The 18,246-nt window shown below is 42.6% G+C and overlaps 1 protein-coding gene across 2 annotated transcripts in view; it reads left to right on the plus strand.

Annotated features, from left to right (window-relative positions):
* LOC130911116 (GRB2-associated-binding protein 2-like) overlaps window positions 1–18,246 on the plus strand; it is a 143,360-nt gene that overhangs the window by 70,821 nt on the left and 54,293 nt on the right. Inside the window, exons 1-3 of one of the 2 annotated variants that reach the window (XM_057828833.1) lie at window positions 8,055–8,224; window positions 11,155–11,296; window positions 11,428–11,731. In XM_057828833.1, coding sequence (XP_057684816.1) covers window positions 11,467–11,731 — 265 coding nt within the window. In that variant the 5' untranslated portion in view covers window positions 8,055–8,224; window positions 11,155–11,296; window positions 11,428–11,466. Of the gene's footprint in view, window positions 1–8,054; window positions 8,225–11,154; window positions 11,297–11,427; window positions 11,732–18,246 lie in introns of those variants that run through there. The other variant, XM_057828831.1, reaches the window with a different exon arrangement.

Raw genomic sequence — 18,246 nt, forward strand, 5'->3', positions numbered from 1 at the left:
CGACTGATTGTTGTCCTATGCACAGACTCTCCCACCTCAGCTGTAGATCTCTGCAGTTCATCCAGAGTGATCATGGGCCTCTTGGCTGCATCTCTGATCAGTTTTCTCCTTGTTTGAGAAGAAAGTTTGGAAGGACGGCCGGGTTTTGGTAGATTTGCAGTGGTCTGATGCTCCTTCCATTTCAATATGATGGCTTGCACAGTGCTCCTTGAGATGTTTAAAGCTTGTGAAATCTTTTTGTATCCAAATCCGGCTTTAAACTTCTCCACAACAGTATCTCGGACCTGCCTGGTGTGTTCCTTGGTTTTCATAATGCTCTCTGCACTTTAAACAGAACCCTGAGACTATCACAGAGCAGGTGCATTTATACGGAGACTTGATTACACACAGGTGGATTCTATTTATCATCATCGGTCATTTAGGACAACATTGGATCATTCAGAGATCCTCACTGAACTTCTGGAGTGAGTTTGCTGCACTGAAAGTAAAGGGGCCGAATAATATTGCACGCCCCACTTTTCAGTTTTTTATTTGTTAATAAAGTTTAAATTATCCAATAAATGTTGTTCCACTTCACGATTGTGTCCCACTTGTTGTTGATTCTTGACAAAAAAATTAAATTTCATATCTTTATGTTTGAAGCCTGAAATGTGGCGAAAGGTTGCAAGATTCAAGGGGGCCGAATACTTTTGCAAGGCACTGTATATAAAAAAAAAAGGCATGGCCGATAGTGTTGCCGATTCCAACACTTTAAAAATGACGTGATCGGACCCGATTGATCGGCGACATCTCTAGTTTATATCTTTGTGCACATTTAAAATTTATGGCACATAACATCTCATAGAGCTGTTATAAACAACTGTTAAATAATCTGTAATACTTATAAAATGGATTGCACATTAAATAGTGCAATTGCAGACCCGGAAGGTAGATTCATAATAGTACAAGCCACCATAAGTAATAAACTGTTCACATTAGTGAACATATATGCCCCAAACAACGAGGACACACAGTTCTTCCACAATATCTTTGGTAAACTGAGTGACATGTCAGAGAACTCAACAATTATTATAGGAGGGGACTTTAACACAACTCTTGATCCAAGTATAGATAGCTCCAATTTTAAACTCACTAAACAGTCACAAACCGCAAGAACCATTAGGAAATATATGGACGATTTCGGCTTAAGTGACGTCTGGAGAGCAAAACATTTAACAAAAAGGGAATATACCTTTCAATCCCTAGCCCATGGTTCATGTTCAAGAATAGATTTTTTTCTAGCGAATAATTCCGCTATTAATAATATTTCGCCAAGAATACATCCAATAATCATCAGTGATCATGCACCAATTTCTTTAGCCCTTAAAATTGACTCCCGCACGACACCCCACACAACCTGGCGCTGTAATGATTCCTTATTAGATGACCCAGCATTTGATACATTCGTTAAGAAAGAATGGAAAGACTTTATGGAACTTAACGATTCCCCAAACATCTCACCATCATTGCTTTGGGAAACAGGAAAATGCGTAATTCGAGGCAAGATTATCTCATATTCATCATATAAAAAAAAACAAGAACAGAAGTTGGAAAACGAATTAGAAATAAAAATCAAACAACTGACGGAGGAATTCGCCAATAATCCCACAGACAATACCACAAAAGAACTTTTCAGCGCCAAAGAACGGCTCAATAGTATTCTGTCTAAAAAAACTCAGTTTCTGTTACAACAACTACGATATACCAACTTTGAGCATAATAACAAATCCGGGAAATATTTAGCAAACCAACTCGAACGTAACAAAGAAAAAACATTAATTACAACAATACAAGATTCAGCCGGCGTAATAACACAATCACCAGAAAAAATTAACGAAACTTTCTATAGCTACTACAAAAACTTATACTCGGTGACAATTGATCATAATGAAGACATTGACCTATTCGTTAACAATCTTGACATCCCCCAAATAACTTTGGAAAGCCAACAATTGCTAGATACCCCACTTACCCTCGCTGAATTATGGAATGCCGTAAAGGACATGCCACTGGTCGCGCACCGGGGCCCGACGGGTTCTCGACATCATATTTTAAACACTTTTGGAATATGCTGGCACCACTTTTCTATAGAATGGTCCAAGAAATCAGTGCAAAGGGTCAAATTAGAGACAATATGAACACTGCAGTAATCAAACTACTGCCAAAAGAAGGGAAAGACCTAACCCAACCAGCAAACTATAGACCAATATCCTTAATGAATACAGATATTAAAATTATTGCAAAGGCTTTAGCTACTAGATTAGAACAAACTCTTCCCACTATAATTCATAAAGACCAGACCGGCTTTATTAAAGGACGTAACTCTACAAACAATATAAGACGCGTGTTAAATCTTATTAATATTGCACAGAATTATAAACAGAAAGCAATTATCCTCTCTTTGGACGCAGAAAAAGCATTTGACAAAGTAAACTGGATTTTTCTCTTCAAAGTTTTGGAAAAATTTGGCTTCGGTGAGCCATTTATCCGCTGGATAAAAATATTCTACAACGCCCCAAAAGCCACTGTAAACACAAACGGGGTCATCTCACAAAGTTTCTGTCTTCAAAGGGGAACTCGACAAGGCTGTCCACTCTCACCCCTATTATTTGCTCTATTTATTGAACCATTAGCAATTGCAATAAGACAAAACGCTAATATCAAAGGGATCTGCTCGCACACATCGGAACACAAAATTAACTTATACGCAGACGATATACTTCTATATCTAGAAAAACCAGAATCCTCCCTACATGAGACTTTTGAACTAATAAAGACATTTTCACAAATATCAGATTATGCTATAAATTGGTCAAAATCAATTATAATGCCCTTATCAACAAACTCATGGAATCCTGCAAATCAAAATCACAATATTCCATTAGGGAATATAAAGTATCTTGGAATCAACATTTCACCAAAACTTACAGAATTAATTAAACTAAACCATACACCCCTCCTAGCAAAAATATGTGAAGATTTGACACACTGGAATAATCTACCCATCTCACTTTTGGGCCGGATAGCAACAGTCAAAATGAAAGTATTACCACAAATAAACTATTTGTTCTCAATGATCCCCTTTAAACCCACTCAAAAATGGTTTCAAGACCTAGACTCAGCCGTCACAAAATTCTACTTTAAAAACAAGAAAAACCGAATTAGCCTTGCCAAATTGCAAAGAAATAAACCAGAGGGGGGTCTAGAGGCCCCTAATTTCCAACACTATTATATAGCAAATCAAATACAATATCTTATTAGGTGGTTATATCTTAACACTGAACAACAGTCATGGCTAGAATTAGAGCAAACAGACTGCAACCAAATACAATTGGCAAACCTCCCCTTTATTAGCTCTAGTATTAAGCACCATAGCTGCTTCAAAAACCCAATGATAGCATGTACCTTGAAAGCCTGGTGGAGAGGTATGGAAATTACGCAATCACAACAAGCCCCGTGTAATTTCTCACCAATCTGGCACAACCCAGACTTTGTAGTCAATAAAATTCCTATTTATTTCAGCACATGGGATGATACGGGAATAAACCAGTTACAGCATTTGTTTAAAGATAATACATTCATGTCATATGAAAAAATAGTACAAGATTTCCAGATCAAAGGGGTCAATTTCCTTCAATACAATAAAATCAGGGCAGCCATCAGAAGCAAATTTCCATCACTAACGGGTACGTTAGACCCACCACCTTTCGTAAATAAAATAATAAATATACATCCTCAACAACAAAAAATACTTTCAAAAGTATATAAAGCCCTCTCCTGTAACAACTCTACTTGCCTACCAATCGAAAAATGGAATAACGAACTTTCGGTAACATTAGATAATAACTATTGGTCCAACATCTGTAAAAATGCATTTATAATGACAAAGAATAAGAACCTTCAGCTTATACAGTTCAAAATACTGCACAGATGGCATATTACTCAATCTAAAATGCACAAAATGGGGTTCTCCCAATCCGATAAATGTATAAGCTGCAACGAAGATATTTCAGATACATACTTTCATGCTCTTTGGCAATGTAAACCAATACAAGATTTCTGGGCACAGGTAACGAAGAAACTCTCTTTCCTATTGAACTGCAGGATTCCATTGTCTCCAACTCTTTGTCTGCTTGGCGATCTGAATACAGTGAATATCTCTATCCATCAAACCCGTCCACTACTAGCAAGTCTAACGATAGCCAAAAAAACAATATTGTTGAATTGGAAAAACAAACAAAACATTAGCATTAACCAATGGCTAAATCTAATCATTGAATATATAACATTAGAGAAAATATCTGCCAAACAGACAAATAAAATGGACAAATACGAACAACAGTGGGAAACGGTCGCAAGAATGATGAACATAGACTAAGGATTCTCTCTCACCTGCGAAGGAATGCCACAAAAAATAATAAAATTGTATACATAAATGGATGTATGCGGGGTGTCCAGGGAAGTTGTATGCATCCTTCTGCAGCTGGAAACTGGACATGTTTAAATCCGAACTGTTTTATACACTCCCAACAGCATGTAATAAATAATTTTTCTTCCTTCACAGTTTAGTCGGTCAATGGGCTTATTTTACAAGGATACTCATAGACAATTTGGTTTCCAGCTACTGGGGATCATATGCAACTTTTTTTTGGAACACCCTATATATTACTTATCAGACTTGGAACAATTAAGGAACTATGCGTAAATAATACACTTCACTGGTCCTTGGCATACATTTAATGGTGTTTGATAAACCTCTTCTTCTATCAGCTTTACAGGTGGAGTTTGTTGGCGTCCTGCCCTGGGCCATCCCACCGCCGGTCTTGGCCCCCGGGATTTTCGGCCGGGGCTTGTCTGGTTGCGTCTGGCTGTGCGGGGGGTCCCGTCGGGCGCGCGCTGGTGTCGTGGGCGGGTGGGGGGGCCGCGCGGGTGCCGGTCCGGGGCCGCGGCCCTTCCCCGGCCGGCCGGGGTGGGGTGGAGTTGGGGTGGGGGCCGGGGGGTGTATGCGGCAGCCATGGTTCCCTCCCAGGTCCGCCCGGCCGGAGCCGCGTCTCCCTGTACCGGGTGCCGGGGAGGTGCCCTCTGGTGCCATACCGCGCGCCCCTCTTGGCCCGGGGGTGGGTTGTGGGGGGTGCGCTTCTCTCCCCTTGGTCTGTTTCCGGCCCTGTCCGCCTCCCTGGGCCGCGGCGGCCGCGGCTGCCCCCCGGCCGGCGGGGTCGTTAGCGGGGCCTCTTGGGGCCCGCGGGGCCTAGGGTGAGGCTTGTTGTCCCTTGCCGGTGGGGTGGACGCCCCCTGGTCGCCGGCGCTTGGTGTGGCGCCTGCTCGGGGTGCGGGGTGGGTGCTCGGTGGGTGGGAGGGGGGTGGGCGGTCGCGGAGGCGCCGTGGGTGTTCTGGGGCGGGGATTGATCGGGGCCCTGACGCTTCTTCCGCCCTGGGGCCGGTGGTTCTGGTGGACGGGGCCACGCCCGCGGGAGCCTGCCTCTTAACTCACGCACTTCTCACTTCGGCACTGTAAATATTTTTCACCCTGGCACTTACATGCTCATACATTTCTCCGGGGAGAGTTGGGACGGGGCTTTACAGTCCCAGCCCGACTCCCCCCTGTTTTTAATGCACCACACACCAAGGTTGTGGGATGGTTGGGACCTGCTGGGGGGGGGGGGGGCCTCACGGCTGCCTCCTCACCACAGGCCCCGCCATCCCTGCACCTTTTTTAAATGCACCACACACATCATACTCCACAGGAGAGCTCTGGCAAAGGGCGGTGGGACGGGCGGCTGGACAGAAACTCCATGCTGCGGTCCCACTGCCCCAAGCCAAGCTCTCCTATTTTAATGCATACATTGCACTACCCTCCCCTCACACCCCCATCACGGTGCTGGGTGATGGCTGCCAGTCGGGAACCTGGCAGCCACAGTAATAGGGTGGTAGGTGGGTCCCACATTTTTTCTATATGGCGTGGCTCCCGGGGTGTGGCCTCCCCTCTGCCTCGGCTGCCGGCCGCGGGAGTGGGTTGGGGGGTCGGGTCTCCGATCTTGCGTCGCCCCATGGCAGTCCCTGGGCGTTCTCCTGCCTCCGCCTTCCCCTCTCTTCTCTGGCTGGGCGTCCGCCCTGCGTTCCGTCGCGGGTCGCTGGCTGGGCGCCTGTGTATCAGCGGGGTGTCGCCTGCACCGGCGGGGGACCCTGCCTTGCCTGGGGCTTGGTGGGCCGCTGGGGGTCCCGTGGCGTGCCGTGCCGGTTGGGGGGCTGTGGCTCGTGGTCCGGGTGGGCGGGCGGGGGTGGGTGTAGGCGTGGGGTTGGTGATGCGTCCCCTCCTGCCATCCCTGAAGGCCGGTTGATGGGCGCGCGGGTGGCCCGGGGGACCACCCTGGGTCCCGGGGGGGGGTGACGGTGGCTCCTTTGCTGGGCGGTTGGAGGAGGGATGGGCTGCGCATGGATCCCCCCGCCCCCCCGCCCTCCCCGGGCTGGCTGGGTGTGGGCCGTGGCCCTGGGTTGGTGCCCGCGCGGTCTCTCCGCCCGTCTGCGTGGCTGTCGCGCGCCCGGTGGGGCTTGCGTGCTGCTGGATGTGGTAGGGCATGCTCGGGTTGGGGGTTCCGGTGCCGGGATTGGCGATGCGGCGGCGTAGGGTTGGTCGCCAACGGGCTTTCACTCATAAGAGATTCACACGATTACTGGGTTCTAGATCACAGAACTGATTTGTGTACACTCTACCCCTTTCAATCACTTAGTTTATAGTCTTATAGACACCCCCACCCCCATTCTCCTCTTTCACTGGCCAATAGGCCCCCACATGGTGTAAACCGGAAATACATCTCGCTGACGATAGCACCAGCATATTAGTAACTAGTTTAGATGTTCAATGTATTTCTTGTTGTTGTTTGTGTATGTGTTTCTTTTCTTTCTTCTCTTGTATTTCTTTTCTTCTGTCCCCCCATAATCCCTTCCTGTTCGCTGCTTTGTCATAATAAAAAGGTATTTTGAATGATCACAATGGGAGTATGTCAGACTCTCAATGTGAAACATTAAAACTGTTCAGAATCCGGGCACTTAGACTTCCATTCTCTGTGTCAAACAGCTGAACAGGACAGGTTTAAAAAAAAAAAAAAAAAAAAAAAAAAAAAAAAAATATAAAATGGATAGCGAATTATTTACAGTACTACACGAAGTAAAAAACAACGTACTTGGTTTTGGTGTCTCAACACTGCAGATTCCTGTGCCCAGCGCAAACTGTTGGTCTTGAATAGACCACCAGGTCGAAACTTGTGGGGGTCTCTATTCTCTTTCGTACTTTTCCCCCTCGACTCTGTATACAAACCGACATTGTGTGTGCGCCAGGCACGAGAATTTCTGCGGTGGAACCACTTCCAGATACGCTGCTTTTTTTTCCGCTCAAAGTTGTCAGCACGCCGTGTGTTTGATATCATTGCCAGAAAAACACACATAATAGGACACCTTGCAGCTTCCCTTTTAATACTGTCCTTATAATAATGATCTGCTGCATCTTATATCACTTTGTGACTTTCCACCTCCATGATGAAACGTTCTTCGTCCGTATTCGCTGGTGTTTAAACCGTGAATAAGCAACTGGGCTGTTACAGTACGTGATTTACTGCTGTCTTCTCTGCTATAATAATAACCAGCACGGCCCCGTGTTCAATACAAAACCCTCCTACCGCAACAAAACAAGTAGGAATTAATATTCACACAGGAACTAAAGTTATACAACATGAAATATACAATATAAATGAATACTACATCACATTTGTAAAATATAAACACATAATAAAATAAATAATAGCCCATTGAAATAAAATAAATTGAAATGAGCTAAAACACCTGTAATTAAATAATAAGAATAATACACAGATCCTGCTTACACAATTAAATGTATTAATTTCTGTGTAGCGCTTTAACTTGAGAAAATCCACCAATAAACCTTTTAAAAATCGTTCATTACAAAAAAAAAAAAAAAAAAAAAAAAAAAAAAAAAAAAAGATTCATTGAGGCATTTCATTTATAAAATGCATTTTAAAATCTTTGTCATTGGGATTGTTTTTCTCTTTAGCACAGGATTTCTTTTTTCTTCTGTCTTTCAGAAAGAAAGCTGACCAATACGCGGGGTCTGAAAGGCAAATTGTTGTTGGATTATCTTTAAATACCCACTACTTTTTGAGCAGAATTCTAGGTTTGTACAGGCTAATGTTCCTATTGTTGGAAGGCGTGTAATAAACAACTAGCACATTTATATTTTGCATTTTGTTTTCTTACTGTACCGAAATTGAACCGTGACCTCAAAACCGAGGTACGTACCGATCCGAGATTTTTGTGTGCCGTTACACCCCTACTAATGCACAGCTCCATCGCTGCCGCGCTCGCTCTTTGCTGACGTAATTGCTGCATGAATTCCGATTTGGGAGACTTGACAGTTCAGACCGCCACCACATTATGGAAAAATGTGGCCCAGATCGGATTTAAACCACATATGAAAGTGACCCAGATCGGATTTGAAATGGTCCATTTCTATGCGACTTGTCCCGAATCGGAAAAACACGAAAAAATCGGATTCGTACATTAGGGCCTGTGGTCTGAACCTAAACTCAGAAGTACCGTATTTTTCGGACTATAAGTCGCAGTTTTTTTTCATAGTTTGGCTGGGGGTGCGACTTGTACTCAGGAGCGACTTATGTGTGAAATCATTAACACATTATTATATCAGTTCACATGTTATTTTGGTGTTTTGGAGTGACACTGATAGTTTGGTAAACTTGTAAGCATGTTCTTTATGTTATAGATATCTGAATAACTCTTACTAGCTGTTACATTAACATACCGGCCACGTTTGCATTTGGTTGTTCATGCATCATGTAACATTGTCATACTGTACACATATTCAGCATGTTGTTCACTATTGTATTTTTATTTTAAATTGCCTTTCAAGATGACATATCTGTTCTATGTGTTGGATTTGATCAAGTAAATTTCCCCCAAAAATGCGACTTATACTCCAGTGTGACTTATATATGTTTTTTTCCTCTTCGTTGGGCATTTTATGGCTGGTGCGACTTATACTCAGGTGCGACTTATAGTCCGAAAAATATGGTACATTTTTCTCAAAAACTTACTCAAGTAAATGTAAGGGATTCAATGTAACGTGTTACTACTAGCGGTGCAACAGTTTGCGGTTCAAAGCCGAACCGTACGGTTCGCCCTGTACGGTTCAATATGCCTTTATGAACCGCGCCTTTTCGGGTTTGCAATTAATGTATTCCGAACGCTTGTGGAACGAATTGATCGAGCTCTGTGTGCCTGTGTGTGACGTGAAGCACCGCTGTGGAGAAATTCCCGCCCCGCAAGTAAATGTCGGATCGCTGTCAAGCACCTGTGCAATACAAGCCGAGTAACGCCCTCTCTCGCTAACGAGCGAAGTGAAAGTGAAACAAGAAAGAAAACAAATAGCTATGGTGAGCGGAGGAGTGGAGAGACCGAATTTTGAGGAAGCGCCGGCTTCTTTCAAATCTGCGGTGTGGCAACATTTTGGTTTCCTCGTGGTCTACAATGTGGAGTGAGAGAAAATATTGAAAAAAATAATAATAATTGCAAGCATTGCTCAGCGCTAGTTCCCCATGCTAATGGCAACGCTTTTATAACATGACTCCGGCACCTCAGCCGGCATCACCCACAGATATCACTTTCTCAGGGCAGGACAACCCCGAAGATGACACCAGTGAAAACACATGGCGGGCTTCGTTAATTTATTTGCAACGCTTGACCCGCGTTACATTGTTCCCTTGTGGACATATTTCTCCAACAACGTAATCACCTAAATTTATGAAATGGCACGCAAAGCCATCGAAGCTCATTTCCCTAAAGCACATAGTTTCGCCCTGACCACTGATAGTTGGACGTCCCGTGCTACAGAGTGCTACTACCTAACTGTGACGGTCCACTATAATTCATACCTGTCAAGTTGTACGGTCTCGTCGTAATTTGTACAAGTGAGCACTGATTTTTAAATGTGTGCGTTACGTTCAAAATCTGCACGTTTTTCGGGTATTACGTTTTTTTTTTTTTTTTTTTTTTTTTCATCCGTTGGGATTTGGTCACCGTTTCTGCAACGAGACATTGTTCGTTAATACGGTGGTTGAATGACGCGAGAAAAGTCAGACACGAAGAGGGAAGAGTGTTTGTTGAGACGCTGTAGCAAACGCGATGCTAGGCTAGGTGGCTCCAATATTTCCTGACTGTAGCCGACAGCATACAATCTACGCCTAGATATCTCATGCATATAGAACTACATGCGAAATGACAGACTCGGTAGCGTTTATAAACAGCCGCCATTTTAGAGCAGTAAACTTCTCAGAAAGGCTCTGTTGTAGTCAACCTTCCGAGCGAAACTAAGCAACTTTTTATCTAAAATACTCCTAAATTTGCAAAATCTTGACTTGAGTCTATCTTTAAAGGATGAAACCGTTTTAAAGTTTTCACATGTCGAAAGTAGACAGAAGGGAACTAATGCAAAAACGGGAGCAATTTTATCAACTTTAACAGTTGATTCACAACATTAAATGACCTCCTAACATAGCAAAGGTTACTATGTTTTTGGGTTTGTTTATTATTTTTTTTAATGAAAAAAAAAACATGAAATATATCACCAGTTACTTTCCCAAGTAACTTTTTTACGACTGTGTGTGTATTTCAGTAGTCAGTCACTACACTAGCCAAAGAGCTAAGAGGCATTTTAACAGTCGAAAATGTTTACATTTTAAGTGTTTATTTCATTTTTTAAAAAGCAAAATAAAGGCAGTTTAAAAAAAAAAAAAAGCAAAACGCAAACCGAAACCGTGATCCCAAAACCGAGGTTCAAACCGAACCGTGGGCTAACTGAACCGTTGCACCCCTAGTTACTACCCACCTCTGGTAATAATATCATTAATCGGTTAATTGCAAAAATAAAGGGTGACTCGCTGACTACAAAATGATTTTTGTGGGGGTGCCCTAATCTGGATTGAGAGCTCCAGATCGTCACCTGTCATTGTTTTTTTAGATTACAGTAATGTCAGCTGACGAATGGAAATGCATGGCGTCAACTGTAATGTGGCCTGTTGTGCTCATCAGGAGTCACTAACTGTCTGGTGTTTTTGAGCTGTGGACACTGGATATCAGCACAGGAAATACGTTGGGCTTGTGGGCGTAAACACCTGCTACACAGAAACCACATGTGTCTTTGTGTGTTAGAAAGCAAACGTCCAGCTGCTGAGTGAGTGTCTTGTGATCACAAGTGAATGCGTGTTGATTTTTCTCAATACTCTTATTAAGCAGCACAAGTTGTATGTTGTGCAGAGTACTAGTGGTAGTGTTGCGTCACGAGCTCTTATCTCTCCTCACCAGGCATGGAAGAAGCGTTGGTTCATTTTGCGCAGCGGGCGCATGAGCGGTGACCCTGACGTGCTGGAGTACTACAAGAACGACCACTCCAAGAAGCCCATCCGGGTCATCGACTTGCATTGCTGCGAGCAGGTGGACGCCGGACTGACCTTTAAGAGGAAGGAGTTCCAGGACAGCTTCGTGTTTGACATCAAGACCTCAGACCGCACCTTCTACCTGGTGGCCGAGACTGAGGAGGAGATGAACAAGTGGGTGCGCGCCATTTGCCAGTTGTGCGGATTCAACCAGTCGGACGATAACAACCACGGTAAGGGAATGATTTGTCTCTCACTTTTTTCATGGTTTATTAGACAGCGTGGGCACAAGTACAGTAGGATCAAATAACCCCCAAAAATTGTTTTGACTTTTTAATTGTGGCTTTCACTTTACAAAAATAAAATCAATAAAGCAGTGTACACATGGGACATCACAAATTTGATCACTTTTCAATGTCAGCATATCTCCAACATGTAGGGAATGTAGAATTTGGATTTTTTTCCTTTTATTATAATCTGCATGTCTTTGTATTTGCTCAGGGCTTGATTTTTAGAATAATTTACTGAAGTAAATACGTTTTTTTTTTTTCATTATTTTTCATCATTTTATAATAATTTACAGTGGGGCAAATAAGTATTTAGTCAACCACTAATTGTGCAAGTTCTCCCACTTGAAAATATTAGAGAGGCCTGGAATTGTCAACATGGGTAAACCTCAACCATGAGACAGAATGTGGGAAAAAAACAGAAAATCGCATTGTTTGATTTTTAAAGAATTTATTTGCAAATCATGGTGGAAAATAAGTATTTGGTCAATACCAAAAGTTCATCACAATACTTTGTTATGTACCCTTTGTTGGCAATAACAGAGGTCAAACGTTTTCTGTAACTCTTCACAAGCTTTTCACACACTGTTGCTGGTATTTTGGCCCATTCCTCCATGCAGATCTCCTCTAGAGCAGTGATGTTTTGGGGCTGTCTTTGGCCAACACGGACACGGCCAAGTTGGGTCCCTTTTTTCAGGACACCTTGAACTTCATGTCCAAACTGTCGTTTTCTTCACTGACAAATTATAATCCACATTTTGGACCCAAAAAGACAAAAAAATCCCCAAATCTTTTTTCAAAATTTGGAATGTTGATGTCCCATTGACAACCAAACATGCTCGACCAACCGTTTTGAAGCTTGATAATATTTATCCAACTTGTTAGGATAAACATTCAATAGAAAAAAATAAGATTGAATAGTTTTATGTTTGACAATTCAACACAAACAGCAGGTATGGTCATAGGCGTTTTTGGCCTTTACACATACTATGGTCAAAACAGGTTATATACAGTGCAAAATAGTGAGAAAAAATATTATATATATCATCTAACACACAAAGGGTTTGGATGATATCTCTTTTTGAAGTTAGGTGTACCCATCACCTTATCAAAAGTATATAGCCTTTGTACATGCAATCAAGCTTCTCGAACACACATCTACATACAATTGCAAAGATTATAATGAAGAAAAAATATATATAACATTGAAAAAAAGTATTTTAAAAAATATTGTCAAGTAGTTCAGTTCAATTCAAATTTTTCAGGCATACGACCCAATAAAGTTTTGTTTTTTTTCCTGCGCACTCAATAAAGCTGCTTCTTGAACACGTCACGGAGCTGCGTCACACACAATGTCACACAGCCTACTCTGTAGCCGTTTGCGCGCTGCTGTCGCTTCTACTCGCCGAGGCGGCGACTCATCCAAAGAAAACAAGTATAAATACGGCTCATCTTCTTCCTTGAGTTAATGAAATAATGCATTAGCTTGTGCTAAATGTAGTTTTAGATTCATTCTGCACGTTTCAAAGTCGCTCGTTCAAACCAACCGGCCGTTGCTCGCTTTGCATGCCTCCCTTTCATTAGTTGGCGCCTCGCTCGGAAATTAAAAATGATCACATTCAGTTCGTCCTTCTTGACATCACAACGGCTCTTGGGATATGTAGCCTTTAGTGCAGCTTTTGGTTTTGAAAAAGGACAAGAAATGATGGAAATATGGAGATCGATACATGGTCCATGCAGCGTTTTAATGCATATTTATGAGTGCAATAAAAATATAAAATTCAAATGACATCATCTCCCGTTTTTCTTGATCAATTTACTTCAAATAAAAACTGGTGTGGACATCAACTTCCGCACTTTCAAATGAGACCAACCAGCGGCACGTGGGAGACGTAATTACAGCGTGACGAAGCTTCAAAGACAATATGCGTAAACGCGTCGCTGCCGACACGTTCGGTGTTAAAGGGTTAAGGCTCGACTGAAGTTTGCTGCTGATCACATGGACAAAGATAAGACCTTCTGGAGGAAAATTCTGTGGTCAGAAGAAACAAAAATCGAGCTGTTTGGCCACAAGGCCCAGCAATATGTTTGGAGGAGAAAAGGTGAGGCCTTTAACCCCAAGTACACCATGCCTACCGTCAAGCACGGTGGTGGTAGTATTATGCTGTGGGGCTGTTTTGCTGCCAATGGAACTGGTGCTTTACAGAGAGTAAATGGGATAATGGAGAAGGAGGATTACCTTCAAATTCTTCAAGATAACCTAACGTCATCAGCCCGAAGATTGGGTCTTGGGCGCAGTTGGGTGTTCCAACAGGACAATGACCCCAAACACACATCAAAAGTGGTAATGGAATGGCTAAATCAGGCTAGAATTAAGGTTTTCGAATGGCCTGACTTAAACCCCATTGAGAACTTGTGGACAATGCTGAAGAAACAAGTCCATGTCAGAAAGCCATCAAATTTAACTGAACTGCACCAATTCTGTCAAGAGGAGTGGTCAAAGATTCAACCAGAAGCTTGCCAGAAGCTTGTGGATGGCTACCAAAAGCACTTAATTGAAGTGAAAATGGCCAAGGGACATGTTACCAAATATTAGCGCTGCTATATGTATATTTTTGACCCAGCAGATTTGATCACTTTTTTCTGTTCACCCATAATAAAGTCATAAAAGAACCAAACCTCCAAATTTTCCTTGAAATAATTCCAGGCTCTGGCTATTCTGGTCCGCTTTTTTGGCTTTACGCCGCTTTCACCGTGTTACCAATTCTGCCCTTCTTGGTAATTGGCGGTGTTTTCAACTCCTCGCCGTAGTGAGGAGTGAACCGGTGATTCACTTTGCTCGTTGTAGTCGGTTCGTCCGCTTTCCTCCTCAGGAAGGCGGCAGCGTGCATAAAAACACCAAGAGGCGTCGGATGGCTTTTTATGGATACTTTTATTGACCAAAACAAAAACGTGGGGGATGCAGCCACTTAACTCCGTGCTACCCCTGCACTTTCCCAACTCTCACGTATCACGCTTCCTATCTCGCTCGCCCACTCTCTTCCTCTCTGCTCAATCTGACAATGCCGGTCACATTGAGAATAACGCCGGCCGCCTTGGGGATGCCGGTAACAACCGCTTGCATCGCGAGCACCCGCCATTCTAAACTTTATCCGCATGTAATTTTTTTTTTTAACCCCTCATTACCTGTCGACGGTATGTTTTGCCCGTCGACGCATTTACGTCATCGACAACGTCGACTAGTCGGGACAGCTCTACTGGGAACGTTTGTTCATTGGAAACAGGAGCATTCACAGTCATTCTGTCAGATTTTCAGGGCATTTACAGGTCACTTACTGTCCATTTTAGGGCATTTCCAGGTCATTTCCTGTTGAGTTTGAGTCACTACCTATTCATTATGGTGATTCCCAGGTCTGTAACACAAAATAAACAGGACGTGACTCATAAAATACCCCAAAATCAACAGGAAGTAACTGAAAATCAACAGGTAAATGACCTTAAATGGCCCAAAATGACCTCATTGCCTGGCATTGGCTGCCACTGACGGCCATAGACGTTCAATCCGTTTGAAGTGGGAGGAATGGCAGCGAATGAACGAATGTAAATTTGCTGCCACCCTCCCACTTCAAATGGATTGGATGTCTACTAGTGATAAACTCATTCCAATTCACAGCAGAAGCTTGCTTTTCTGTTTAATAGTTGTTTTTAGAATATCCTAGCATGATTTCCTGACCAATGTATTGATAATAGTTGTATCGCCATATCGTCATATCATCTTTATCGTGAGCTTTGTATCGCAAACCGTATCGTATCGTGAGGTACCAAGAGCTTCCCACTCCTAGTCCCTACCGTCCCTATGCAAACCTACGCCCTTGCAGTAAACGTACTAGTCAGAGAGGAATAACGTCCAGGGAGAAGTAAAAAGCGAGTAGAAAAACACCAGAAAAAGTTGCTAGATTCACTTTTGACAAAAAAGCTGCGACATTTAGCGAAAAAGTCGCCAAATTGGCAACACTGTGAGCTGCGACATTTAGCGAAAAAGTCGCCAAATTGGCAACACTGTGTTCAATGCACTTCATATCTACTGCTCTTTGCTGTGTGCTCTTGTTTGGTTCAGAAATACTACGCACACTTTGAAGATGACAGCGCCACTGCCACCCACTAAGTTGATGTGCAATTACACTTTATTCTAGTTCGGGGAAAAAAAAAGCATGTTCCCCGAGGTCACAAGAATCCTCCTTGGATAGTTTGCTCAAAAATTCCTATCCGTCAAGTTATCATAATTCAATTTGAGATACGAGTCAGAGTCATCCATAACCTTAAAGAGCATACGACATGAGAAAAAAAGTCTTAAATGGCATTATTATGTGAATTAGAATCATATTTTGAGACGATTCGACTATATACAACAATTTAGCAAAGCGCAGATGACGAGAAATTAGTCTTTTAATCTGCCGGTGAGCCACGCCTACCATTATAGGGCTCTAGCGTCCCCAACAGGTGGATGACGTCAGCGGGAGACTGGGATCATCGGTCTTACTATTCAGCCCATTGAGGGGGAATTATTCAGAACGAGGAAAACGCGACGAAGAGAGCCGCAAAATGTCACTGTTTCAGTCTCTCTACTCCAATATTTTTACAGGATATTCTTTTTATCCAAGTATTTTCCCCCAATAGCTAAATAAATGGCTTGCGAAGGACCAGTCAGCCCGTCGAGGGGGAACTATTCACAATGAGGAAAACGCGACGAAGAGAGCTGTAAAATGTCATGGTTTCTGTCTCTTTACTTCAATATTTTTACAAGATATTCTTTTTATCCAAGTATTTTGCCCAATTGCTTAAAAAACGGCATGGTCATGACAAATAACAGTCTTGTGCTAAATGGAATATGAAATAATAAAAATGCATTTATTCAGGACGACATGGCAAAATTACTCCATAATGGTCAAAACTGTCGACTTCACCTTTACTGTCACACCTCCCGAACGATATTTTATGACACCTAAATCGGACATACTGTATGTCATTTCCCTTCCCTGGCTTCGGAGAATGTAAACAAACCAAAAGGCGTGACAGCTAGCCGACATGCTAACCCGAACCGAGTGATGTTTCAAAGTCTTCGAAGCGGAAAATCACACATAACTTGCCTGGATTATTTGGTATGATGACTGAGTTGTCGATTGTCTTTGTGGATCGGCAAACCGCCCGGCGGAGAGCAATTTACAGTTCGTTCCCCGGAGGAGGGTGGCTGCAGTTGTTGTGCAGCTAACATGCTAATGTGCATGAGGAGAGCTTTTTACATGCCTATCAATGATCAAACGTAAGTAGTCCTTTATTTAAAGAAAGTGTGTAGTGTTTACTTTGTAATAGCTGTATTAATATTTGACATAATACTAAACAAGATGTTTACTCACTTCCTCGTAAGTCCAACGGTCCCACTGTAGTCGGGCTTGTTTTGGCCAATATTCACGGTGAATGGGAACCTTTTGAAACTCCAAAAAGGCACATACGCCTCTCCCTCATACAGAATGATTTTTCTGCAGCCGTTTGGCTGGCGTGATGCGAAAAATGAACGTATTAATCTGCAAAATCAGCTGAATCCTTTGTCCTCATACACAACAGTACGCTGTATAGTGAAGAGGACGTCTTCTACCGTACACGTCACAGCGCCCTCCTCCTCAATGCAAGACCGAAGCCGGAAGTCACTCATTTTCATGGCGCGGGATTCAAAAAACTAAATAAATATAGCGATCGCTTCCACACACATCCAAGTGGTCCATATCATTCAGGAGCATAAAATACCGCGTGTATTATGAAATAAACATGCTTTTTCGTGTCACATGCACTTTAACTCAATATGCAGCGTTAGCTAACCTTGTTGATTTTCCTTGTAAAAACGTTACATATGCACAGGTATAAACATTCATTGAAGGTTTGATCATGTTTACATGACAAGGGGATTCCCTCCAAATGTTGACACTTGAAACATAGCGCTAACCGTCTGGTTGCACTGTCTTATTTTGGTATTTCTAAATATTTCCTTCCCCTCTCTTGTGAGCATTTCCTACAAAAATAGAACACTGAAAAGCAGCTGTGACCCAGTTGCATATATCTAGATTTCATGCTAATATGCTACTAAAATATGTGTTAGCTTCCCTGTGAATTGTACCTCATAACCCGCAATAAAATCTCAAGGTGTTATCATAAAATCTTTATAGCTGAAAAGAAAATGTGTGGACGAAGTGAAAACTTGCACAAAATTAAATGATTTGGAGTAATATTTCACCATGTTTGCATTTTAGTTTTTACACTGTACTTGAATGCGTATTAAAACTTTCCACTTTGAGCAAGAATCCCAATGTTAGTGTTGTTTGTGCTTGAGGGTTATTTCCACAAACTGTCTCTTTTTATAAATATTAGCTCATGCTGTATTATTGATATTAAAGTTACTTTCATTGCCA

The sequence above is a fragment of the Corythoichthys intestinalis genome, unplaced genomic scaffold, assembly GCF_030265065.1.
Source record: "Corythoichthys intestinalis isolate RoL2023-P3 unplaced genomic scaffold, ASM3026506v1 HiC_scaffold_23, whole genome shotgun sequence".
Classification (NCBI taxonomy): Eukaryota; Metazoa; Chordata; class Actinopteri; order Syngnathiformes; family Syngnathidae; genus Corythoichthys; species Corythoichthys intestinalis.